The 26261-nt window shown below is 42.6% G+C and overlaps 2 protein-coding genes across 6 annotated transcripts in view; one reads left to right on the top strand and one right to left on the bottom strand.

Moving 5' to 3' along the window:
- Positions 1 to 2177, top strand: part of pabpn1 (poly(A) binding protein, nuclear 1) — a 51983-nt gene extending 49806 nt beyond the window's left edge. For 4 of the 5 annotated variants that reach the window (XM_034171305.1, XM_034171313.1, XM_034171329.1 and 1 more), the window contains exon 7: positions 1533 to 2177. In XM_034171305.1, coding sequence (XP_034027196.1) covers positions 1533 to 1728 — 196 coding nt within the window. In that variant the 3' untranslated portion in view covers positions 1729 to 2177. Of the gene's footprint in view, positions 1 to 627; positions 1078 to 1532 lie in introns of those variants that run through there. The other variant, XM_034171322.1, reaches the window with a different exon arrangement.
- Positions 2178 to 4827: 2650 nt separating this feature from the next.
- On the bottom strand, positions 4828 to 26209 carry ngdn (neuroguidin, EIF4E binding protein). Its single transcript, XM_034171346.1, has 11 exons — positions 26159 to 26209; positions 25812 to 25871; positions 21025 to 21096; positions 18558 to 18695; positions 18384 to 18468; positions 18238 to 18290; positions 17996 to 18113; positions 17106 to 17280; positions 16726 to 16879; positions 5299 to 5362; positions 4828 to 4978 (listed from the first exon to the last, which is right to left on the bottom strand). The coding sequence occupies exons 1-11, from the start codon at positions 26177 to 26179 to the stop codon at positions 4959 to 4961; spliced, it is 960 nt and encodes a 319-aa protein (XP_034027237.1). The 5' UTR covers positions 26180 to 26209; the 3' UTR covers positions 4828 to 4958.
- Positions 26210 to 26261: the final 52 nt, after the last annotated feature.

Below are 26261 nucleotides of genomic sequence, written 5' to 3' on the forward strand. Positions count from 1 at the left end.
ATTACTGCAGCCTGACCATGAGCCAACTGATGGCTTTGAACCCAGTGTGACGTCTGCATCGTGCCACTGAATGCTGTGATTGGGGGGTGATGTATGGAAGACTTGCTGCTGCCTGGTTTTGTGAACGTTTGAGTGGGCAAAAGGAACATGTTATTGTGTGTGCCTCTCTCCCCCCCCCCCCCCCCCCCCCCGGGGGTATAAGTGGTGCTGTTTGTCCTCGTTTTTTTCTTCCCCCACAGTGACCCCAGAGAGATGGAGAGAGAGAAAGAGGGCGAGAGCCACATACTAATCATTATACCTGAAAATTAAACCCTGTTCCTCTGTTGGCAAAGCTGCTTTCAGCTTCTTTTGAGTCTTTTCAGAATCCCTTTTTCATGTTTTTAACTCCACTTCTTGTCAGATCAAAGACACTATACCGTTAAGATGGTATGTCTACAGTCATTTGTGAACACTGTCCTAATTGTTAATTTTCATAAATCTTTACCCCCCTACCCCCTCAGTTTATATTTGTAGGACTGACATTTCAGCAGACCCTTTATTTAGACACTCAGTATCACATCAGGAATTTGGTGTCAGTCTTAAGCCAACCAGACAAAAACTCACCCTCTTTTTCTCTCTCTTTTCCAGGGGCCGAGGGCGAACAACATCGTGGTATTCCCCTTACTAAACACACCCCAGCTCTCCCTTTCTATCACCCCCTCTCCCTTTGTTCTTAAAAAAAAAAAAAAAAAAATGCTCCCTTTCTTCACCAATAAAAGAAGAGAATCCCAGAAGAGAGGAGAAAAAAAAGACAAAGAAAAAAAAAACACCCTTCTCCTGGACAGAGACTGACTGGCCGCAGTGTGTGATTGTGTGTGCGAGCGTGTGCGTGCGCAGGTTGATGCGGTCACACCTGGTAAGGTATCAGTGGGCCTCTGATAGACATGATTTTTGTTGTTGATTCTGAGGGGAGAAGATGATGATGGTATGTCAGGCTGCAGTGTCTCCTTTGGTCTGGTTGTGACCTTTTTGTCCCCACATCATTGCAAACACGGCACGCCCGCCTCCTCCACCATCACCACCACAAAAAAAAGCAAAAATGGGGAGGGCATTAAGAAATGATTTTTTTTTGTTTTTTTTTTTTTTTTTTGAGTATATCATTACCTTGACCCCTCTTGTCTGCTGTAAACTGCTCCTCGCCTCCACTCCACATGCTTTTTCTTTCCCCCCTTGTCTGGCTCGGCACACCATGGCATGATTGTTCTGCTCTTTTGGGCAGTGATTATACATGTGGATTTTGGTGGGGGGGAGGGGGGCGGAGCTGGTTGTGCTGCCGTCCTCTCCTGCTCTTTCTTGCCCCTCACCTGCAGCCGTGCATTGCCACAGCATTTTCTTTTGATAGATGTCAGTGTTTTTTTTTTTGTTTGTTTTTGCATCCCTTCATCTTCCCCACTCCATCATTCCCCGTCCTCTCCCTTACTCCTCCTCTTCCTCCTTGTCTCCCCCCTCCCCCCTCCTCTCTCTGTATATTAGACCACTTCTTGTCGTTTCAGGTTTCAGGACCAGTGGAGGCTGACGACCCCTCCCCAGGTGGCGCCGGCCCCCCCCACTGTCTCCGCGGCGTCTCTTTCTCTCTCTGCTCCCACTATGCACACTCACCCCATCCTGTCCGTTTGGGGGGGCGGGGGAGGGGGGCAGGGTGACCACAGGTCCACTGCGGGGGGCATTTACTATAACAGCAAACGCTGATGATGCTTTTAGTTGTTTCAGTCTTCAGCACGCTCACACATCCAGAATCAGGCGCACACACGCAGTACAGACACAACACGATTTCTACACACAGCTGAGTGACAGAGTGAGGGAGGGAGACTATACCGCAGAGGAGGGGTCTTACTGGGAGGGAGATGGGGGGAGGTAGGGACAGGTGTGCAGTGCAGGCTCGAAGGTGCCCTCTTTCTCTGACTTCAGGCAGTGTAGTCATGGCATGTCTGAGGAAGGCTGAGAAACTGTGATATTAATTTAATAATTGGAAAAGATTGGAACTGTTTTAGGGTTTGGGGGAGTCAAAAGGGGGTTTGTGTGGCTTGTTTTCTTTGAAAAGGGGAGGGTTTGGAAAAAAATGTTTTGCTTTTTTATTTTTTATTTTAACCCATGAAACTGTAATTAGGGGGGAAAAAATAAAGATTGTGAAAAAAGAATGGCCTGAGCATTTTTTTTTTTTCTTTTTTACTTTAATGTGGTTCAAAGTGAGATTTGTTCTGATTTTTTTCTGCAAAATCATTGGTGCATGTCCAAAAAACTGGGATATGATAAAAAATAGGGATTCTTGTCCATTACCTCATTTTCTATATCTGCTTACTCCAATCAAAAGTCACAAACCTATCCCCAAAGTGCAAGGCAGGGTACACCCTGGACAGGATGCCAGTCTATTACAGGTTATTTCAGAAAGTGAAATTTTTTTGTACATTCTGGACTTATTACATAAACTGTTTAAAGAATTCTCCATTATTATTTTAATAATTACAGCCTAAAAAAACTCAATAGAATTGATCGGGTATTGGTTATGGGATCATTAAAGTGCAGTAATGCCATGGTCAGCAAAGCTTGTGCTAGTAGTTTTGGCACTGTGGAGGTGCCATGTCCTGCTGGAACAGGAAATCTGCATTTCTGTAAAGCTTGTCAGCAGATGGAAGCATGAAGTGCTCTAAATCTGGTAGACAGCTACATTGACTTTGGACTTGACAAAATGCAGTGGACCAGCACCAGCAGATGGCATACGTATCACTGACTGGAAGTTTCACACAGACCCTTACATTATTGAAAATCTGTGGTGTGATTTTTTTAAGCAGGCTGTCCATGCTCGGAAACCAACAAACCTGAGATGTTTTGTAAAGAAGAATGGTCCAAAATACCTTCAACCAGAATCCAGAGTCTCATTGGAAGCTATAGGAAGCTTTTAGAGGCTATTTCTGCAAAAGGAGGATCTACAATTTTTTTCTGTTGGGGTGCCCAAATTTATGCACCTACCTGATTTTGTTTAAAGAATTATTGCACTTCTTGTAAATCCTATAAATGTCATTTCACTTCTCAAATATCACTGTCTGCTATATGATATAACTGAAATTGCTGATCCAAACAACCAATGATTTATAAAATAAAAACATGGAAATCATCAGGGGTGCCCAAACATGGAAATCAGGTGCCCAAACATGGAAATCATCAGGGGTACCCAAACTTGCATACAACTACATGCCTGGCATACAGTAGTGTTCAGAATAATAGTGCTATGTGACTAAAAAGATTAATCCAGGTTTTGAGTATATTTCTTATTGTTACATGGGAAACAAGGTACCAATAGATTCTCACAAATCCAACAAGACCAAGCATTCATGATATGTACACTTAAGGCTATGAAATTGGGCTATTAGTAAAAAAAAAAAATAGAAAAGGGGTGTTCACAATAATAGTAGTGTGGCATTCAGTCAATGAGTTCGTCAATTCTGTGGAACAAACAATCAGATGTCCCCTATTTAAGGATGAAGCCAGCACCTGTTGAACATGCTTTTCTCTTTGAAAACCTGAGGAAAATGGGACGTTAAGACATTGTTCAGAAGAACAGCGTAGTTTGATTAAAAAGTTGATTGGAGAGGGGAAACTTATACACAGGTGCAAAACATTATAGGCTGTTAATCTACAATGATCTCCAATGCTTTAAAATGGACAACAAAAAAAAGACGTGGAATAAAATGGAAAACCATCAAAATGGATAGAATAATAACCAGAATGGCAAAGGCTTACCCATTGATCAGCTCCAGGATGATCAAAGACAGTCTGGAGTTACCTGTAAGTGCTCTGACAGTTAGAAGACGCCTGTGTGAAGCTAATTAATTTGCAAGAATCCCCCGCAAAGTCACTGTTAAATAAAAGATGTGCAGAAGAGGTTACAATTTGCCAAAACACATCAACAGGCGTAAAGACAACTGGAGGAATATTTTGTGGACTGATGAGAGTAAAATTGTTCTTTTTGGGTCCAAGGGCCGCAAACAGTTTGTGAGACGACCCCCAAACTCTGAATTCAAGCCACAGTTCACAGTGAAGACAGTGAAGCGTGGTGCAAGCATCATGATATGGGCATGTTTCTCCTACTAGGGTGTTGGGCCTATATATCACATACCAGGTATCATGGATCAGTTTGGATATGTCGAAATACTTGGTCATGTTGCATTATGCTGAAGAAGACATGCCCTTGAAATGGGTGTTTCAACAAGAAGACCCCAAGCACTAGTAAACGAGCAAACCAACAAAATTAAAGCCTCGCAGATGTGAAGAAATGAAAAACTGTGGTTATACAACTAAATACTAGTTTAGTGATTCACAGGATTGCTAAAAAAGCAATTTAAACAGTTTTGAGTTTGTAGCGTCAACAGCAGATGCTACTATTGTGAACACCCCCTTTTCTACTTTTTTTTTTTTTACCAATAGCCCAATTTCATAGCCTTAAGAGTGTGCATATCATGAATGCTTGGTCTTGGATTTGTGAGAATCTACTGAACCTTCTGGTACCTTGTTTCCCCTGTAACAATAAGAAATATACTCAAAACCCGGATTAATCTTTTTAGTCACAACACTAGTATTATTCTGAACACTACTGTATATACTACAGCATTTTTAATCCTTTTTGTGTGGATACAGATAAAGCTTGAAACAGTGCCATATTTACAGAACATTATTTGAAAACAAAAAGATCTTCCTGAAAGTGCTGTATCCACTGTAGACAAAGCCCAATACTGTCTTCAAGAATAACTACTTTTACAATGAGAAACCAATGAAGACCACCAGGCTACACAATACAATCTGGCATGTTTATTATAGAAAATGAGTGAAATGAGTCATTCCTTTTGGACAGCAGAGTATTCTGAATGCTGAAAACTCAATTCACTGGTCTTCATTCCTCCATCCTTGGACCCAATGTTTCAAATCTATTTGTGTTTCCTGAAAGCTGTCGAGAAAGGGAACAGGTGATCAATGACAAGAAACAGCCATTTAATACAGATAACACTTGATTGCAAATTTGTTCACAGCACCACAAAGTTCTGACTTGGATATTGTAAAAGCCCATTCCTAAGGAATTAAATTTCAACTACCTCCAAGACAAAGAGCAGAGATGATATTTTCACCAATGCCGAATGCAGGATTCAGAGTGTGAATTCAGCTGATGCCACTTTAGTCTTATATTTACTATCCCTGGTCACAATACCCTTTCTGCATCTTATACCTCAGTTATGAAAAGAAATAAGTTTGATGGGGTTGATCTTGTACCTCTTCTTTTGGTTTTCTTTTTCATCAGTTTCTTCTTTTTCTTGGGACGAGAATTATCGCCATCCTGTGCAGAGCAAGAAACATTAGTAAATGAACATCGGCCTCGTCTCATAACAGATGGGAACCCCTAATAATCCAATAATTATTTGTACAAACCTAAATTGTAGGCCTGGGTGACATTGACTTTATTGATTAATTTGAGGTTTTTGTTGCGGACAGTTTAAAAATAAAAAAAATTGAGTATTTTCTCCTCTTGCTACGCAGCACCTATGGTTACCAGGAGCTTCCGTAGCTCCCCCCACACCTATCCTGTTTCCACACAACAACATGGCTACCACTAACGAAGAGCGAGTTTGGTTTGCTACAACAGACATGGAACAGCTGACTGCACGCTGCAAAGTTTGTCTAAAGCCCATTGCAACAAAAAGCAGCAGCACAATAAACTTGTTCAAGCATCTAAAACAGGCATCCAGCAGAGTGGGAGAAATGCTGCGCTTTACGAGTGGAACAAGAGCGCTACAACAAACAAACACCTGCCAAAATGCAGGTTACTGTGGTGAAATCATTTACCCAAATGTAATTTTTAAAACAAAATAGCTGGAACTTCAATTCCAGGAGGTAAGCAGGAGTTCGGTTTGTAAAGTTTTTGAGAAAATAAAAGCAAAACTTGTTTTGAATTATTGCTGTCATTTGTACAAATTGTTTTCTTTAAAAGTTAAAATCTAAAGTCAAATTTTTTCTGAAAAAAGTCTGATTTTATTTTTAGGCCACATCGCCCAGCCCTACTAAATTAAGATGTGTTGAAGCTTTAAATCAAATTTTATTAACATCCAAAATAATGGATGAGTGAGAAGAATAAGCAACATATCTACATTTAATGAATTGCTTTTTTTAAGACTTTGAAATGGGGGAACATAATCAACTGAATCATGCATTAGTGTGTTGTACTGAACCATGAAGAATCACATTCACTGATGAGTAATAATACCTCTGTAGGTGTTAGTAAATAAAAAAACAATCATCCACTGGTTCCCTCCCAATCAGGTAAATTACACCTCTGTAATAGTTGCTTGTACAACCCCAATTCCAATGAAGTTGGGGCATTGTGTAAAATGTAAATAAAAACAAAATACAATGATTTGCAAATCCTCAACCTATATTCAACTGAATACACAACAAAGACAAGATATTTTCCCTAACGCTTAGTGTTAGAAGGAACGTTGATGTAACGCGGTGGTAAACATACCACTGTCCCAGCTTTTTTGAAACGTTGCAGGTATCCATTCCAAAATGAGCAAATATTTGCACAAAAACAAAGTTTATCAGTTTGAACATTAAATATCTTGTCATTGTGGTGTATTCAATTGAATATAGGTTGAAGAGGATTTGCAAATCGTATTGTTTTTATTTACATTTCACACAACGTCCCAACTTCGCTGGAATTGGGGTTGGATGATCATGTAAATAAAAATATGATTGTTCTATGTCATTACGAAGTTAAGTTCATAGTTAGTTATTGGTTTACGGATCCGTTGACTACCCCCCTGCCCCCCCCTTCAAAAATCTTTCTTGTGACTGCTAGCTTTGCTGCCCAAAATTTCAAGACTCACATGGTTTTATTTGACTGCTGGTGTTCAGCACCAAAACAAGCCCAGAGGACCGCTGTGGAACTAAGTCTATTGCTGCTGGGCCTGCAGCGACAGCGGGCTTCACCCGTGTGAAGAATGTGGATGAAGCAATCCGGATTTATCATTTTTATTTTCAGTGTCTGTGAGGACCTCAATAAAAGTTGAAAGATGCAGCTCCTGGACAACATCATTGTTCTGACCTGTTATGTGTCCAAAAAAAAAAAAAAAAAACGCATTGATATAATGTTTCAATCAGTCCTTGACATTTTTCCACGGTGTGAACTGCAGATTAATGGCATAACTGGTGATAACATGCAGCATTATCAAGCAGATTTGTATCTTCACAAAATTGTTTACAACAAAAGTATAAAACTTTGGTCACAGTCCTTAATTTTTCATTAAAAAGTCGAACCCATGAATTCCCAAAAACAGCAATTATTATATTTTGAATGTTAATTGTTTTAAACCAATGACTCTTCAAACGATGGGTTTTTTTTTTTTTTTTTGGTTGTTTTGCCTTTTTTTTCCAACCGACCCTGGTCCTCGAGTCCCAGATATATCTCTAATCCAATAAATCCAATAACTATGGCCAATCACAGAATTAACATACTTAAAATGAATATTCTTCCCAGGCTACTATATTTATTCCAGAATAATATCCCCTTGCCTCCTCCTCCAGACTTCTTTGCAACTATTCCTACCCTACGACGGGGTAGGGCTATGGTGCCCTAACACAGTGTGGTATGATTTTGGGCAGTTCAATTAAGGACACTGTCATTTTACTTTGCCATCAGATAAAATATATTTTTGCTAATAATAGGAATCTATTATCATTTGAGGAACTAATTTTTAGAGACAATATTCCCAGCAAACACTTTTAAATATTTACAACTCAAACTTTATTGGGACTAACCAGGCACAATCTGCAAGAGCTCCTCCATTTACTCCATTGGAGAAAATTTTAACCAAAAAGCCGCTCAGAAAAGGTATCATTTCCAAATTTTATAATTTATTGATTGTATCTTCCCCACAATCTTCTGCTTCTAAACCTAATGCATGGAAAGCTGATTTATGGTAGGAAATAACAATGGAACAATGGAGTACTGCATGTAAAGCAGCCCAAACCCGGACGGGAAATACACAGCTCAGACTTCTACAATACAACTGGTTAATGAGAGTATACATACATCACACCAGAAAAACTGAGCAAACTTAATCATAAATCCTCGATTTGTGTAATTGATGCTGGGAAGATATGGGGACACTCTTACACTGCTTGTGGATGTGTCTGAGAATCAGTGGTGGGCACAGTTCCTCCAATCTGCTAACCACTAATCATCGAAGCTAATGTTTTCATTATCGGATTAGCTTTTCAGATAACTCTGAAAGCCATCATCAGACCAATTATCTTCCGATAAATTTTGGTCCGATAATTCTTAGATTGCTAACATGTTTTTGTAGGTGAAGTGAATAAACCTTATTCAATTAAAACATTTGTTAAGTCTGATATCAAAGATTTTAGTGTAGGGATGTGCCAATCCGATCACGTGATCGGAAATCGGGCCCGATCACGTGGTTTCAGACTTGATCGAAATCGGATGATGCATCCCGATCAGGAATCCAATATAGATTTTATCCTCATTATTTTGATCAGCACTATTTCAGGCTCATTATTGCAGATTAATGAGCCTTTCATGCATCGGAAGCATCAGAGGCGTGAGACACGTTTCTTTTTAGAGGCATCAGAAGCGTTGCTTTAGCTCAGTTTTTGACGTGACGTTTCTGACGGGAGCGCGCATTGCCGCTTGTCGGCAGGCTGACGCGGTCAACGTTCAACCTAATCTTTTTTTTTTTTTAATGAACAAAAGAAAAAACATAAGTTCAACCGGACAGAGGTGGGGGTAGTTACGCGCGCAAAGTTTCTTTTGCAGAACTGCTGTTTGTGTGTTTACGCGCTCAGCCTGACGCCTCGATGGAACGACAAGAGGATGATGGACACTTTCCCACCGAAACTCTTGCTCAGTCATCCTTCCGTGTGCAGCAGGACCCGGTGCTGACCAAGTCCTCAGGACAACGATCTGTCATCTGATTAACAAAAAGAAAAAAACTAATTGTCCTGTGATTGTTTGTCTGCAAAACGGAGCAAGATGATGTGCGCACGAGCGACATGCACACTCATCACATTCAGGAGCACGTCTTAGAGCTTCCAGCTTCATTCACGTTCACTGCACTGCTCTGAACTTGTTGAACACTGATAAAGCATCAGAGAGGTACACTGAGGACTGTCAGGATGCAAATGTAAGTTGTTGTTTTTTTCCTTTTACTTTTCAAGTTGACTTTTGAACTTTCGACGCTCTGAGCTGTGACGTAGCTTCACGCTGTCCAATAGGAACGACCCGTCGGGCCAAACCACGGAAGACTAGTGGCAGAAACCACTGATCTGTACAAATGGTAAATGGACTGTATTTATAAAGCGCTTTTCAATCTGCATCAGACGCTCAAAGCGCTTTACAATTATGTATGCCTCACATTCACCCCGATGTCAGGGTGCTGCCATACAAGGCACTCACTACACCCTGGGAGCAATAGGTGATTAAAGACCTTGCCCAAGGGCCCTTAGTGATGTTCCAGTCAGGCGGGGATTTGAACCACAGATCAGTGCAGAAACCACGTGTCTGAAGAAAAATCCTTGGAAATGTTTTTTGTTGTTGTTTGTTACCTCAAAATTTCTGATTACTGTTTAAAAAAGTTTAGAACACCTGTAATTCCATCCATCCATTTTCTTCCGCTTTATCTGGAGTCGGGTCGCGGGGGCAGCAGCTCAAGCAAAGCCTCCCGACCTCCCGATCCACACACACCTCCCCCAGCTCCTCCGGGGGAACCCCAAGGCATTCCCAAGCCAGCCAAGAGATATAATCCTTCCAGCGTGTCCTGGGTCTTCCCCGGGGCCTCCTCCCAATGGGACGTGCCCGGAACACCTCTCCAGCGAGGCGTCCAGGAGGCATCTGGAAAAGATGCCCGAGCCACCTCAACTGACTCCTTTGGAGGTGGAGGAGCAGCGGCTCGACTCCGAGTGACCGAGCTCCTCACCCTATCTCTAAGGGAGCACCCAGCCACCCTGCGGAGGAAACCCATCTCAGCCGCTTGTACCCGCGATCTCGTTCTTTCGGTCATGAGCCAAATCTCATGACCATAGGTGAGGATCGGAACGTAGATCGATCGGTAAATCGAGAGCTTTGCCCCCCTACTCAGCTCTCTTCACCACGACGGTCCGATACAGCGACCACATCACTGCAGACGCTGCACCGATCCGTCTATCGATCTCACGCTCCATCCGTCCCTCACTCGTGAACAAGACCCCGAGATACTTAAACTCCTCCACTTGAGGCAAGGACACTCCACCGACCTGAAGAGGGCAAAGCACCTTTTTCCGGTCGAGAACCATGGCCTCGGATTTGGAGGTGCTGATTTTCATCCCGGACGCTTCACACTCGGCTGCAAACCGCCCCAGTGCACGCTGAAGGTCCTGATTTGACGAAGCCAACAGAACCACATCGTCCGCAAACAGCACAGACGAGATTCTGTGGTTCCCAAACCAGACCCCCTCTACACCCTGGCTGTGCCTAGAAATTCTGTCTATAAAAAAAATGAACAGAACCGGTGACAAAGGGCAGCCCTGGTGGAGGCCAACGTGCACTGGAAACAGGTTTGACTTACTACCAGCAATGCAAACCAAGCTCCTGCTGCGGCCGTACAGGGACCGGATAGCCCTTAGCAAAGGACCCCGGACCCCGTACTCCCGGAGCACTCCCCACAGGGCGCCCCGAGGGATATGGTCGAACGCCTTCTCCAGATCCACAAAACATGTGGACTGGTTGGGTGAACTCCCATGAACCCTCGAGCACCCGATGGAGCGTGTAGAGCTGGTCCAGTGTGCTGTGACCAGGACGAAAACCACACTGCTCCTCCTGAATCCGAGATTCGACCATTGGTCGAATTCTCCTCTCCAGTACTCTGGAATAGACCTTACCGGGGAGGCTGAGGAGTGTGATCCCCCTATAGTTGGAACACACCCTCCGGTCCCCCTTCTTAAACAGAGGGACCACCACCCCGGTCTGCCAATCCAGAGGCACTGTCCCCGATTGCCATGCGATGTTGCAGAGGCGTGTCAGCCAAGACAGTCCCACAACATCCAGAGACTTAAGGTACTCAGGATGGATTTCATCCACCCCAGGAGCCTTGCCACCGAGGAGCTTTCTAACCACCTTGGTGACTTCTGCCTGGGTAATGGATGAGTCCGCCTCTGGATCCACAGTCTCTGCTTCCTCTTCGGAAGACGTGACGATGGGATTGAGGAGATCCTCAAAGTACCCCTTCCACCGCCCAACAACATCCCCAGTCAGGGTCAACAGCTCCCCACCCGCACCGTAAACAGTGTCGGTAGAGAGCTGCTTCTGCCTCCTGAGGCGTCGGACGGTTTGCCAGAATCTCTTCGAGGCCGACCGATAGTCCTCCTCCATAGCCTCCCGGAACTCCTCCCAGACCCGGGCTTTTGCCTCTGCGACCGCACGGGCTGTGGCACGCTTGGCCTGCTGGTACCTGTCAGCTGCCTCTGGGGTCCCACCTACCAACAAAGATAAGTAGGACTCCTTCTTCAGCTTGACGGCATCCCTTACTTCCGGTGTCCACCACCGGGTTCGGGGATTGCCGCCGCGACATTCACCAGAGACCTTGCGACCACAACTACGAGCGGCCGCATCAACAATGGAAGTGGAGAACATGGTCCACTCGGACTCCATGTCTCCAACCTCCCCCGGGATCTGGGAGAAGCTCTCCCGGAGGTGGGAGTTGAAAACCTCCCTGACAGAGGGTTCCGCCAGTCACTCCCAGCAGACCCTCACAATACGTTTGGGCCTGCCAGGTCTGACCAGCTTCCTCTCCTCCCAGCAGATCCAACTCACCACCAGGTGGTGATCGGTCGACAGCTCTGCCCCTCTCTTTACTCGAGTGTCCGAGACACGTGGACGAAGGTCAGATGATACGACTACAAAGTCGATCATCGACCTCCGGCTCAGGGTGTCCTGGTGCCATGTGCACTTATGGACACCCTTGTGCTCGAACATGGTGTTCGTGATGGACAAACTGTGACTAGCACAGAAGTCCAACAACTGAACACCGCTCGGGTTCAGATCGGGCCGTGCTTCCCGATCACCCCCCTCCAGGTCTCACTGTCGCCGCCCACGTGGGCGCTGAAATCCCCCAGGAGAACAATGGAGTCCCCAGTCGGAGTGCTATCTAGTACCCCTCCCAGCGACTCCAGGAAGGTCGGGTACTCTGCACTGCCGCTCGGCCCATAGGCCGAGACAACGGTGAGAGACCTGTCCCCGACCCGAAGGCGTAGGGACGCGACCCTCTCATTCACCGGAGTGAACTCCAACACATGGCGACTGAGCTGGGGAGCAATAAGCAATGCAACCCCAGCTCTCTGCCTCTCCCCGTGGGCAACGCCAGAAAAATGAAGAGTCCAGCCCCTCTCCAGGAGTTGGGTACCAGAGCCCATGCTGTGCGTGGAGGTGAGCCCGACTATCTCTAGTCGGCATCTCTCAACCTCCCGCACAAGCTCAGGCTCCTTGCCCCCCAGCGAGGTGACATTCCACGTCCCAACAGCCAGGGGCTGTGAGCATGGACCGGGCCGCCGGGCCACCTGCCCTCAACCGCCACCCAATCTTATCTGCACCTGACCCCCATGACCCCCTCTGCAGGTGGTGAACCCACAGGAGGGCGGGCCCACGTTGCTCCTTCGGGCTGAGCCCGGTCGGGCCCCATGGGCTAAGGCCCGACCACCAGGCGCTCGTGTGCTCCAGGGTGGGACCCCGGCTCCGCCATACCGGGCGACGTCTCGGTCCTTGATCTTTCACTGGTCATGGAGGTTCTAAGCTGCCCTTAGTCTGACCCGTCACCTAGGACCTGTTTGCCTTGGGAGACCCTACAGGGAGCACAAAGCCCCCGACAACATAGCTCCTAGGATCATCCGGGTACGCAAACTCCCCCACCACGATAAGGTGGCAGCTAGAGGGGGAGACACCTCTAATTAAAATAGCTAAATCAATAAATGGTTCTTTAAAAACCTTTCATCTGTAAATTAAAACCACCTGTTATTTCAGATTAGATAATTTCTTGTTTAACATAAGGAACCTTTGACATTTATTTTTAGACAAATAAAATAACATGGAAATTTGTACATTTTTTTAAGTCTGGTAGAGTATTACATGATTGTTCAAGCTACCTCAAGGAGAAGTGCACTGTTTAAGTGATAAATATAAATGAGGTGATTAAAATGAAAATATTATATTTAGCATTTGTTCATTCAATTTTTTAAAGTATCGGATCGGGACTTGGTATCGGCAGATACTCAAAATCAGATGACTCGGAATCAGATCGGGGCCAAAAAAACATGATCGGGACATCCCTATTTTAGTGCTTACCTGTTAAATGTTTTGTAGCAGATAAACAGCCCTGTTCTCTGTAACCACAAGAGAGCTGGTTTCAGGAGAAACTGCCTTATCCTCTGCAGTCAGAGAAGAGCTGGTCACAAGATAATTGCTCTTGACACCATACTAACTCACCGGCAATATCACCCAACTCATCCAGAGGCATACCGTTTTAACTTATGGTTAACATTTTAACAAAACTAAGTTCAGACATGTTATTGAAATTAATGTCACTTCTGACGTTTTATAAAGTCAAAACATCAGCTATATGTTTTAGTTTTAAAGTATTGCACTAATTTTGAAGGTTTCAGTGTGGACATGCTGTGTCCAGGTGCATTAAGGGTAATCTCAGTACAGTCACGACAGGAGAAATGCATTTGAGACGCTCTGATCTGGCTCCACACGGACAACAGCTTTAAACTCTTTGTATATTGTGCCTAAAACTCTTGTGAGAATATATTCTCTGGGTTTATAGACGCGGTTATTGCATTTGTCTTATGTAAAAATGCCAGAAGAAGCTCAGGTTGCAGATTAAATGTAGCACACGGATAATTTGGAATATTTGTTTTGGCAGGTTTTCACGATCTCTACTGCCATCTACTGGCCAGTAGTGTTCATGGCAGTATTCGCCCTAAGTATTGAGATATCCCATAATCATTTGCACAACTGAGAGTTGTTGCAGCCTCTTGCAGCAGCTAAATAAATAAAAATGTAGTACATTTTGGTTGTATAATGTTCATTTACAATTGTCGCTGTGGATTCTGTTGTTTAAACAACAGCAACTCTCTGGCACGTGAAAAAAACAAAAAACAACAAAAACTGGTAGGCAAAGGATTATGGGTAAGTGTCTGAGAGTCTGGACATTGTTCTATGCATTTTGACCCCGGTTATATCAGATGGTTGAAAAATCACAACTTGACTTGTGGCTTTTGCAAATGGCTTTTTTTAAACATGTGAATAAAATGGCATATTTTAGAAAAGCACATTTATATATGTAAATACCAACACACACGTCACATTAACGTGTTGGTTTTTTTACATAGAATGAATGAGTCAACCAATCAGTGTCAGCGGAGGCTCATTTACCCATAATCCCTCTGGCATCTGTCTGTGTTTGTTACAAAACTTCAGAATTAGTGCATTATTTAAAATTAAAAGATATGTGTAATATTTTAACTTTGTACAAATGACAGAATTGACATTAATGGAGTTATTTAAAAAAAAAAATTTAAATCAAAATCATAAGTTAAAACTGCTTTATTTTCCAAGACCTCTGCCTCACGGTGGCACGGCTGTATCCTGTTAAGGAATAATGGCTTAGCTCCTCTCAACTCCTTCACTGCTGCAAAATATGTAGTAAACAGGAGCTTCCAGCAGTGGGCAGGGCGCACAAAGACAGAAGTTGTTCCAAGTGTACCGGAGACAATACTGAAAGTTATCTGTTATCGATTAGCTGTAGCTTCCGATAAATTTCTGGGTGGTTTATCAGTTTATCTTAATAAAAGATAACTTTTCAGTTAGCCGATTAGCTGTTATCGAAGCTAACTTTTTGGTAGCTGTGCCCACCACCGCCGAGAATAAGAGTTTTGGGAAGAGGTCAGAGTGCAAGAAGTCTTGTTGACCAACACACACACACCAACACACACACACACACATATATGAGGTCTATTAGATAATAAACCGACCCTTTTATTATTTTTTTTTAACTATATGGATTTGAATGACGTGATTACACCAATCATGCTTGAACCCTCGTGCGCATGCGTGAGTTTTTTCACGCGTCGGTGACGTCATTTCCCTGTGTGCAGGCCTTGAGTGAGATGTGGTCCCGCCCTCTCGGCTGAATTCCTTTGTTTCACACGCTGCTCGAGACGGCGCGCGTTGCTTTATCAAAATTTTTTCTGGACCTGTGAGGAATATTCGAGTGGACACTATTCGAGAAATTAAGCTGGTTTTCGGTGAAAAGTTTAACGGCTGATGAGAGATTATGGGGTGTTTCTGTCGGTGTAAGGACTTCCCACGGAGCGGGACGTCGTGCAGTGCTTCCAGGCGCCGTCGTCGGCCTGTTTCGAGCTGAAAACATCCTAATTTAAGGCTTAATTCACCCAGGACGTCGTGAGAGAACAGAGAAGATTCAGAAGAGGCCGGCATGAGGACTTTATGCGGACATTCCACTGTTTAAGGACATTTTTTAATGAAAGACGTGCACACAAATTCGCCGAGTCGTTTCCGTGATGACTCGGCGAATCTGTGTGCGCCGCGACAGGAAAACACCTCCGTGTTGAAAACCATTTGTAAAATTCAGGCGGCTTTTGATGGCTTTCAACAAGTGAGTAACTGAGAAATTGTTTAACAGCTTGGGCATGTTCCAACTTGCCTGTTAAGGTTTCCAACAGAGGTGTTTTTCCTGTCGCGACCCCCCGCGGTCGGGTCCGGCCCGACATGCGACTCTGCCTGCACGTTCTTTCATTACAAAATGTCCGTTAACAATGGAATGTCCGAATAAACTCCTCATGCCGACTTCTTCTGAAAGTTCTCTTTTCTCTGACGACTTACTGGGTCAAGAGCCTGAAATGTGGAAGTTTTCAACTTGAAACGGCGAGACGCTGCCGCCTCGAAGCGCAGATCGCCGTCAGGCACCGTGGGCCGTCCTTAAAGCGAGTTACAGACCAAAATCTCATCAGCCGTTAAAATGTTTACCGAAAATCAGCTGAATTTATCGAATGGTGTCCACTCAGTTGTGCCTTACAGTTTTGAAAAAATTTTGATCAAACAAAGCAGCAGTTTCTGAGCCATTCCTAAACAATGAAAAAAATCGACGAGAGGGTGGGCGACTCCTCACTCAAAGACTGCCCACAGGTGAATGACGTAACCGACAGGCGTGAAAAAACTCTCGCATGCCCACGAGGGTTCAAGCATGTCTGATGTAAATCACACGTGATTCAAATCCATATGGTTTTTGGAAAAAATAATAAGGTCAGATACTTTTCTAATAGACCTCGTATATATATATATTTAGATTGTTTGATATACCAATTGTAGATAGTGCAAAATATATGGTAGGATGTACCCCTATTATTTTCCAGTGGGATGGAAAACGGTTTTTGAATTTGCTGAGTCGCTCTGTTCTACTTGTTTTACTAATTTTATTTGTCATTATCTTGATATGTCGTAACTGAATATGGAGTTGACAACATATATTTGAATAAAGTGTTCAAAAAAAAAAAAAAAATTATCAGCTGATCCTCCTCTTCAGTTCATGAGAAATGGTCCAAATCCTGTTTGGTTTTTTCATGGTAACGGCTCACCTGTAAGCTGCCCCCGCCTGTCAGCGCTGTGATGTCACTGAAATGTGTGATACTGCCCAGCTGGCTGGACATTGCCATCATGCTTCTTTTCCGGGCATTTTTCTGATGCTTTGATACATTCAGACGCACCATCATGGACTCCTCGTAGTTTTTCCTTTGAAAAGAGCAAAGTTCTCAGCAGCCAATAAAAACTACAAAAAACACTGGCAATCTTTGTTCTGGAGGTAAGCCAGATGATCACACCGATAAACAAAACAAAAGCCAGCATTTTGCAAGACCTAAAAGCTCAGCTTTTTAATTACCTGATATAAACCATTAAAAAAACAATTCTGTACAAATCCAGTGTTCTAGATTTGTAAAGAACAAGACAATTTAAAAACCTGTGAAGCTCCTCGCGGGTCTCCCGCTCACTCTGGAAGTCACGTTTGTCTCTGATCTCCTCGGGAGCATCACTGTACTGCTGTCGCAGCTCCTGGATCAATGAGCTTCTCAGAGCTGCTCGCCGCTGACGCTCCGCCTGCACCTTCTTCCTGTCTGCTTCGGTCAAATCACCGTCTACACAAAGATACAATTTGTGTGGCTCTTAAGAATCAAAGTTTAATAATGTGACCTTGATCCTTTTTTTATGTGACGCTAACTTAGTCACTACAGCAACGAGACAGTCACTGTAATGTTACACGAAGGCTACATGCAAATAATCATAGTAGCTTACATATAGTAGGCAAAAAGCAGTATGTCACAAACTTGAGGATAAACAAATACTCAGTAGACATTTAGTCTAAGAGTACCCAGATGATCTGTTACCTTCATAGTGTGCAAACAGATGACACTACGCTATCCCACGATGCAGTTGGATCATGGTAAATGAAGAACTACTTCAATGGAAAATTCAAAGCAGTGGACAGTACATTATAATGGTAGCAGAGTCCAAGGGGCCGTGGCATTGCAAATATGATACACCAGGAACCAGTTAAAATGTCTGCCGTTGCTAAATATAATTTTGCAACATTTGTGGGTATGCAAATATACATTACCTGACAGCATCCGGGCCAAAGGACATGCAAGATGGCATAGTATGTCTAAATTATGTCCCTACTACTCACTCGCTTACTTCTAGTACATGCTACAGTAATTAGTTCCTAACCAACATTAGTACATACCCAGTAATTGGATGCAGGGAAACTGTCTTAAACCTGACTTGCACATAAATAACAAATGATGCTTGCTCTTGTGACTCATTAATTAAAAATAAATAAAAACTCAGAATTACCATAATGCACAGGGACAATCTTTGGTGGTACATATTTCTTGCCACTAGAGGAGGCTGCTTTGTTGTCAGTGGCTCCTTTGTCCTCAGCTTCATCTTCAGACTCCCCAGACTCACTCAGCTTTGTGACAGTTGAAAAACAGTAAAAAAATAAATAAATGTGTTCCATAAATTTGACAAAGATGATTTATGATGACCTTGTACCACCAAACTGATACAGTCATCCACAACATGAAGCGCCATACTTTGCTGATGAGATTCTCAGGATTAGGACGGAGCTGCAGAGGGTCATTTTCAGCTGTAATCAACAAGACAAGAACAAGACCATGATATATTCAACAGAAAAGCCATAAAATAAATGCAGTCACCAGAGGCTATTCACAAGTCTTACCTAAACTGCCAGTAACAGCTGTGCGCACCAGCTTATCAATCTGATACTTGAGTTTGTGGTCAAGGGGTCGCATCTTCTCCAGGACCTTAAAAAAAAAGAAAGAAGTAAACTGCTGCAATGGCTGCAGAAAAGAACATCTCTGATATTAACTGTTCTTTTCTGTGGACATCTCACCGTTCTGACTGTGACCACTCTGATCAATGCTTCACTGTCTTTTATTTTGCCTCCTTCCGTCTTGATACTGATCAGGTGCGTGAGGTCTTGAAGGTAAAAGAGCAGCAGATGATACCGAAGGTCCAAGAAAGACAAACCCTACGACGGAGAGAGAGGAACAGGCTCAGGATTTAGATGAACAATAAGCAGACATTTTCTAAATCATTCGTTTTAAATAATTCATCAATGTAAAGTTAATGGACAGCTGTCAAGCAAAGACTATTCCTGGTTTCTGGACACCATGTCTGCGCAGTTAACAGTTTTTCTGCATGTCTCAGTTCTGGCATGAATATGGGTTAATAGCAGGTCAGGACTGATTACCAGTTGACTGGTAATCAATGCCACATGGATGCTTAGGAAAAAAAAAAGACAGCAATGTGATTCATCTATAATATTCAAGACAGCACAGTTACCCCAAACGCCTTAGGCGTTTGGAAAACTACAAGCGGGGGGGGGGGGGGGTCTAAAGCACCAGCATCTTAGCTTGTTACCACCACCTGTTAATATATATTACTAAACATATTTACCTGAAAAAAAGCTGTAACCCAAAATTACCCCCCCAACACCACCTGCACAAATTGTTGAATTCTAGAAGCTTGAAATGCAATCTGGGGCTATTCCAGACAATAAACTGCAGTGAGTGCAGCATCCATTTAGGTGAGAAGAAAAACACAACTTTCCTTATTCAAATTCACTCCACTAGTATTCTGCTCTTACTAAGAAGCATAGCAGTTTCTAGCTTGTAGAGAGTTCTGGAGGAAAACACTGAAGAAATTAACAAATGAAAATATGGTTTGACAAATTGTCATTAAACTTAAATAAAACAGGGATGAAGTGGAGGTGAAAGAGTCACTAGGTGTTCACAGGAAACATTTATTTCTATATTTTATGTTCTGTAGTGGTTTTATATTTTTGTTGTGCTTTTTTTTATCAGGTTCTTTTTGTCTCTTTGTCTAAAATGTAGCATTATTAGTTATTACTATAATTATTGTTGCTTATTATTATTTATCATTAATATCTAAACAAAATAAATAATAAATACAATTTGTAATACATTTGACTCTTCGACAACAACGCCGAGCTATTAATTATTATACAGAAACATGCACAAAAACGTGCTGAGACGCTAACAGCTTAATGCTAACTTTAACATTGAAAATGCCATAGACATGCTAATGCGTTATCATCGTTCCAGTTTCTTAAGTTATAAAATACATCTATCAACTGTTTCAGAAGAACATAACAGGTTGGTTTAACATAAAAGAGGTAAATATTACTCACAGACATATGCTCCTTGGGGTTTTAGCGGGGAAACATTAAGATAAAGCGAAATAAAACCAATGAAGCAGCGGGTCAGATCAATGCTACATTGCTTTAAGCTTCAAAGAAGAGCCGTGCTGCAGAAACGGTTGATTACAGACCCTGCAGGGGTTCTGTAATCAACATAGAGACATGATCATTTTCCCAACAAACACCCCCAAAAACAACGGCCACTCTGAAGGACCGATAAGGGAACCATTAAGCAAAAGGCTGTTGATGTCGGTGGATCGAATAATTTCTTAACGATACCCGAAGAGAACCAGATTTCGATACCCACCTATGAAGCTTACATTTATCATACAACATACCAAAATATCACAGAATTTACTTGTTTAAATGATATCAGCGTTAAATTATTGCCATACCTGTATTTATCTTGTGTAATATTGGAAATAAACGATGAGAAACTGACGAGGTAGAAAATTTGTTGAATGATGCTATGAGATTTGGTGCGGGAAGTAGGCAGGAAATTGTCTGGAACATCGAGACATTGTTGCGCATTTACTACCTTCACAAGAGTGTTCTTTCAGATGGCAAGAATTTACAAAAAGACGGACGGCGAATAAGCATCCTTGATGCCAGAACAACAATGCTGTGTAACAACTGGAAGTCATAGACGAATAACCAACATGTGACACAGGTTTAGACATACGTTTACATACACCTTGGGTAACACCATTTAAGCTTACTTTTCCACTACTGTACATTTTTTTTCAAACAACGTGTAAAGTCAGTTCTAACATCTACTTTAATTCCAGTAAAATAGTTTTTAGTCACCATGTCAGATTTTTAGTGAGTCACCAGTTACATGATATATCAAGACAATCTGCATGTACAGTCAGAGAAACAGATGGAATTACATGGAAAACATTCTGAATTAGTGGCTAACTGGGGAACTCTGGTTGTATTTTAGAAGTGATCCTGAGGCTCCAATGGGCCATTAAAGTGCAACTGACTTTTTTTTTCCTGTCACTGATGAACATTACTTTACTGTATGTGTTTTGTTCTTTTAAAAAAATTGAATGACTGAATTGTGACCCTAACACACATTATTTTGGAGTTGGAGATCTGTACTTCTAAAAATATTCCTGATTAGATTCATCCTCACCTTTGATGTGTCAAATGCACCATCTTTGACTTTTCTTAGCAGCTCACAGACATGACTTGTGACTGAAGCCACCTAAAAGAAAAACAGGTAATTTCCCAGCTGTACCACATAAACATTTACAGTTGGTCGTTGCCATTTAGCAACTACACTGTGGTGGTTTGGAGCATGAAAGAGTGGTGACTCGAGCGGACTTCAACGGGCATATTGATGAAGGGAACGGAGGTGTTGAGGAATTAATGGGTAGATATGATATCAAGGAGAGGAATGTGGAAGGGCAGACGTTGGTATATTTTACAAAAAGGATGGAAACAGCTGTCCTGAATACTTGTTTTAAGAAAAAGGCACACAAGGTGACATATAAAAGTGGAGGAAGGTGCACACGGGTAGACATTATATGCAGGAGATGCAACTTAACAGAAATTGGAGACTGGAAGGTGATGTCAGCGGAGATTGCAGCTAAATAGCATTGGATGGTGGTTTGTAGGATGACTCAGGATCAGATGGTGGAAGCTGAAGGAGAAAGACTGTTGTGTGAAATGCAGGGAGCAGGTGAGACAAGCACTGGATGGAGGTGAAGTGACTTTGGACAATTGGAAAAGTACTCTGGATGTTGTGATGGAGCCAACTAGAAAGGTACTGGGTGTGACACCTCAACAGAAGAAGGAAGACAAGAAGACTTGGTGGTGGAATGAAGATGTTCTGGAAGGTATCAGGAGAAAGAGGCTGGCAAACAAGAATTGGGCACCACAGTCTCGTTTGAGGGCAGGTGCTAAAGGGATAAAATATGACGCATATGACGTCATTTCTCTACTTCCGTGGGGAAAAACACAGCATTTTCTCTGAGTTTTGGGGCAAATTACATGCAAACAAAGTGAAAATGCAAAGAAAAAGTGACAGTGCAGTAGAAAGTGGACAAGTGTTGCGGTTTGTTTATGACCCGGACATGTTGAGGTGGTTACTCTGGTTAGCTGTGTAGGCTAAAACACTCTCCCATTTGCCTCGTCTTCCCTTCTCCACTGGCAACCAAAAAACCCCCACTTTTTTGCGACTGTTTCAGTGATTGCAGCCGAAAACAAAACAGTACACCATTTTTCCATGTGAAGTTATGCTGTGTATATACTGCACAACGAGAGCGGCTGTCCCCATAAGTGGTCAAATCCCACGATATCACGCAGGGTTCAAACAAGAATGCGGTGCCCTATTGGGATAGTCAGAGAGATAAAGAAAGCAGACCTTACCTTATGCTACATGTCCTTATACAAGGACATGTAGCATAAGGTAAAAGCCAAAGTGACAAAAGAAAAGGCATATAGTGAAATGTACATGAAACTGAACACTAGAGATGGAGAAAAGGACTTGTACCGATTGACCAAAGTGCAGCAGTGATAGCCGTGCAGTTAAGTGTGCTTGTTTGCAGTGCAGAAGGTTCCTGGTTTAAAGCCATCTCTGCCCATTCTCTATGTCACATAGAGTTGTGTCAGGAAGGGCATCTGGTGTAAAATGTGTGCCAAATCAAGATGCAGATCCATAATGGAGCTGCTGTGGCAGCCCAGAATGAAACAAGAGAGAATCCAAAGGGACTTACTTTTTACCAGATGGCTGGAGAGGATGTGCAGCAGATTAGGGTGATAAAGGATTCAGATGGTAATTTGCTGACAGTGAGAAGATTATGTTGAGAAAGTGAAGAAAATATTTTGAGGCGCTGATGAATGAAGAAAATAAGAGCCAAAGAAGGCTGGATGACATGGGAAGAAATAAATCGGGAAGTGCAAGGGATTAGTAAGGATGAAGTGAAGGCAGCTATGAAGAGGATGAAGAGTGGAAAGGCAGTTGGTCCAGATGACATTCCAGTGGAGGCATGGAAAAGTTTAAGACAGATGGCAGTGGAGTTTCTCACCAGAGTGTTTAATAAAATCTTGGAAAACAAGAAGACACCAAAGTAGTGGAGAAGAAGTGTGCTGGTTCCAATTTTTAAGAAAGAGAGGGTGATGTGCAGGACTGTACTAACTACAGAGGTATAACAATGATCAGCTACAGGATAAAGTTATGGGAATCCATAGTCGAAGCTGGGCTTAGACAAACAGATATATGGTTTCATGCTGAGAAAGAGCAGTACAGATGCAATGTTTACTCTGGGAACGCCAATGGAGAATATCGGGCAGGCCAATAGGAGTTAGATTGTGTGTTCATGGATTTAGATTTAGATAAAGATTTAGATAAAGCTTACAACAGGATGCCAAGAGGAGAGTTGTGGTTTTGTATGAGGAAGTGTAGAGTGGCAGAGAGGTACGTAAGGGCAGTGCAGGATATTAGGGCTGAAACAATTAGTCAAGTAACTTGAATAATTTGATTATAAAAAATGTTCAAGGCAAATGCTGTGCCTCGAAGCTCCATTTAATGTTGTAGTACATATGCCAGGGCTGTGTGTGGTGCTGTAACGTTCCAACACAACACACAGAGTAAAATAAAAAAATTTAAGAGAAAGAGGGTCCATGCTTATAAACTGAAATAGACTTACTACGCATTTAAAGCAAAACTGAATCCAAATAGGATTAAATCAGGTACTTCTAATTATGCTTGGAAATGCGCGCCGTTCTCAAAACGGTACATGAAAAGCAAACGGCACTCGACTTTGCAGACATACAGCAGGACACACTGCTGCCTCGTCAGGGCTCGTAACATCAGATCTTGAAGTTCAGAGTCCATTGTATGTGTCCTCGCCCCCCCCCCCCCCAAAAAAAAAAAAATTTGCAAGTACTCACAAACGTACTTAAACATCCCTTGTTTATTGTTTCAGCATTCTAAAGAGACAGCAAGACAGAGGGAGGGAGAGAGAGCGCTTCATATACTGTTTTTGAGAACAGAGCGCAATTCTGAAAATAGATAAAAGTACTTCATTTAATTATTTGGAGTCAGTTTGGGTAAATTGTTGGGGTCAGTTTGGGTAAATCATCGCACCCCTCCCAGAGACCAGTTTTTCACATGCGTAGTAGGAATGACCCAGGACTAGGTGGAGAGATTATATCTCCACACTGGCCTGGGAACGCCTCAGGATCCCCCAGTCAGAGATGGTCAATGTGGCATGGGAAAGGAAAGTCTGGGGTCCCCTGCTGGAGCTGTTGCCCCCGCGACCCAAACCCGGAAAGCGGTTGAAGATGAGTTATGAGTGAGTGTAGTAGGAATGACAGATGCATTCAAGGTGGCAGTGGGATTACATTAAGGATCAGCTCAGAGTCCTTTCTTGTTTGCAGTTATGATGGACAGGTTGACAGACGAGATTAGACAGGAGTCTTCATGGACTATGATGACAATGTTATCTTAAGTGACAATAGAAAGCAGGTTAAGACAAGCCTGGAGAGGTGGAGATATGCTCTGGAGAGAAGGGGAATGAAAGTCAATTGGAGTAAGACTGAGTTCATGCGTGTAAATGAGAGGGAGCCTGCTGGAATAGTGTGGTTGCAAGGAGTAGAGGTGGTAAAGTTAGAAGAGTTTAAATACTTGGTGTCAATTGTCCAAACTAGTAGAGAGTGTGGTAAGGAGGCGAAGAAGAGTGCAGGCAGGGTTGGCTGGTGATTTTGATCAAAAGATATCTGCAAGGAAGAAAGGGAAAGTTTGCCAGACTGTTGTGAGACCAGTTATGTTGTACAACTTAGAGACAATGGTAATAACAAAAACACAGGCGGCAGAGCTAAAGATACTGCGATTTTCTTTGAGAGTGATGAGGATGCACAGTATCAGGAATGAACATATCAGAGGGACAGCACGAGTAGGATGGTTTGGAAACAAAGTCAAAGAGGCGAGATGATTTAGATACTTGCAGAGGAGGGACCGAAGGTATATAGGGAGAAGGATGCTGAGGATGCAGCTACCAGGCAGAGAAGGCCAAACAGGAAGTTTATGGATGTGGTGAGGGAGGACGTGCAGGTGGTTGGTGTGACAGAAGAAGATCCAGAGATACAACCGGATGATCTGCTGTGGCAACCCCTAATGGAAGCAGCCCAAAGGAGGTGACTATGCTGGTTCAGTGATATTATTTAGGCATCAGACACACTTCTTGGTTGTTGATATTTAGTGTTTCTTGATGGTGTAGGCACGCCATGACAAGGTACTGTGATCTGGAGCCTTCGACTCCTCCCCTTGTCATGAGATTTTTATTGTTTACTGTACCACACACTCACTCTTTTATGGTTTTAGTCTGAAAACAAAAGTGATCTTGACTTAAAACCACTTGGCGATCACTTCTGAAAACATGAAAATGGTGATATTGCTGTCATTATGCTTAAATGTGGTGAGTGCAGTTTATAACAGGAACCGCTGTTAAAAAAAGAAAACACTTGCACATTTAAAAAAATCAGAGAATATGTGACCATCAATGCATCAGTCAAAATGTGACATACTTCCAAGAATTTCTATAAGCAAAAACCGGCAGAGTTACAAGTATATACAGAGCCCCTACTGTACAACTGAAGGTAATAAGGAAGGTCACAAAGAAGTGTTGGGTTCATTCTGAGCAATAAGTGCACGTGGTGACTAAGTAACATTACTACATCAGCTTTCAAAGATAAACACTTTGTTGATTGAGGCTACATCATGTAACGACTAAAGTGAATGAAAGCAAGAGCAACAAAAACAACAATGGGATTATATTTCTAAACCATTAAAAGCTCAGGTAATAAAGAGCAATGAGCAGGTCTTATGTAACATGACATTGAGATTTCTGACAGTCTTCAGACAGTTTTAATAACTTCAATAGACATTAGGACATTTATTTAGTCACTACTATTTACCTGTTCTGTTAGACTATTCAGGAGCTGTACAGCTTTGGGCAAGTCACTTTCAATTAAATCCTGTTAATAAAAAAAACAAACAAACAACAACAAAAAACAATATGTCACAAACATAAAACAAACGAAACTGGCTCCAGTAAAACACAAGTAATTTAGTCTGTGGCTAGCTACTTAGCACATATCTGCAAAACTAAAACAAGAGAATTATCGCTCTTTATAATCAAGCACATACATCAACGGTAGGTCCAGAATATATACAGTACCAACGGAACTGTTAATCGTGTTAGCACATGATATGGAAATATAAAATAAGGTTTTTTGTTTTACAAAGGTTAAACTTCACTCACGTTGTCGAGCGTGGACGCCATTTTTCACTGTCAACTACAGTAGCCACAGAGGGACAAAAGGCGAACTAGAGCCTCCCTCACCCTCCTCCTGAGAGAGAGAGAG

This window comes from Thalassophryne amazonica, chromosome 1 (genome assembly GCF_902500255.1).
Source record: "Thalassophryne amazonica chromosome 1, fThaAma1.1, whole genome shotgun sequence".
NCBI lineage: Eukaryota > Metazoa > Chordata > Actinopteri > Batrachoidiformes > Batrachoididae > Thalassophryne > Thalassophryne amazonica.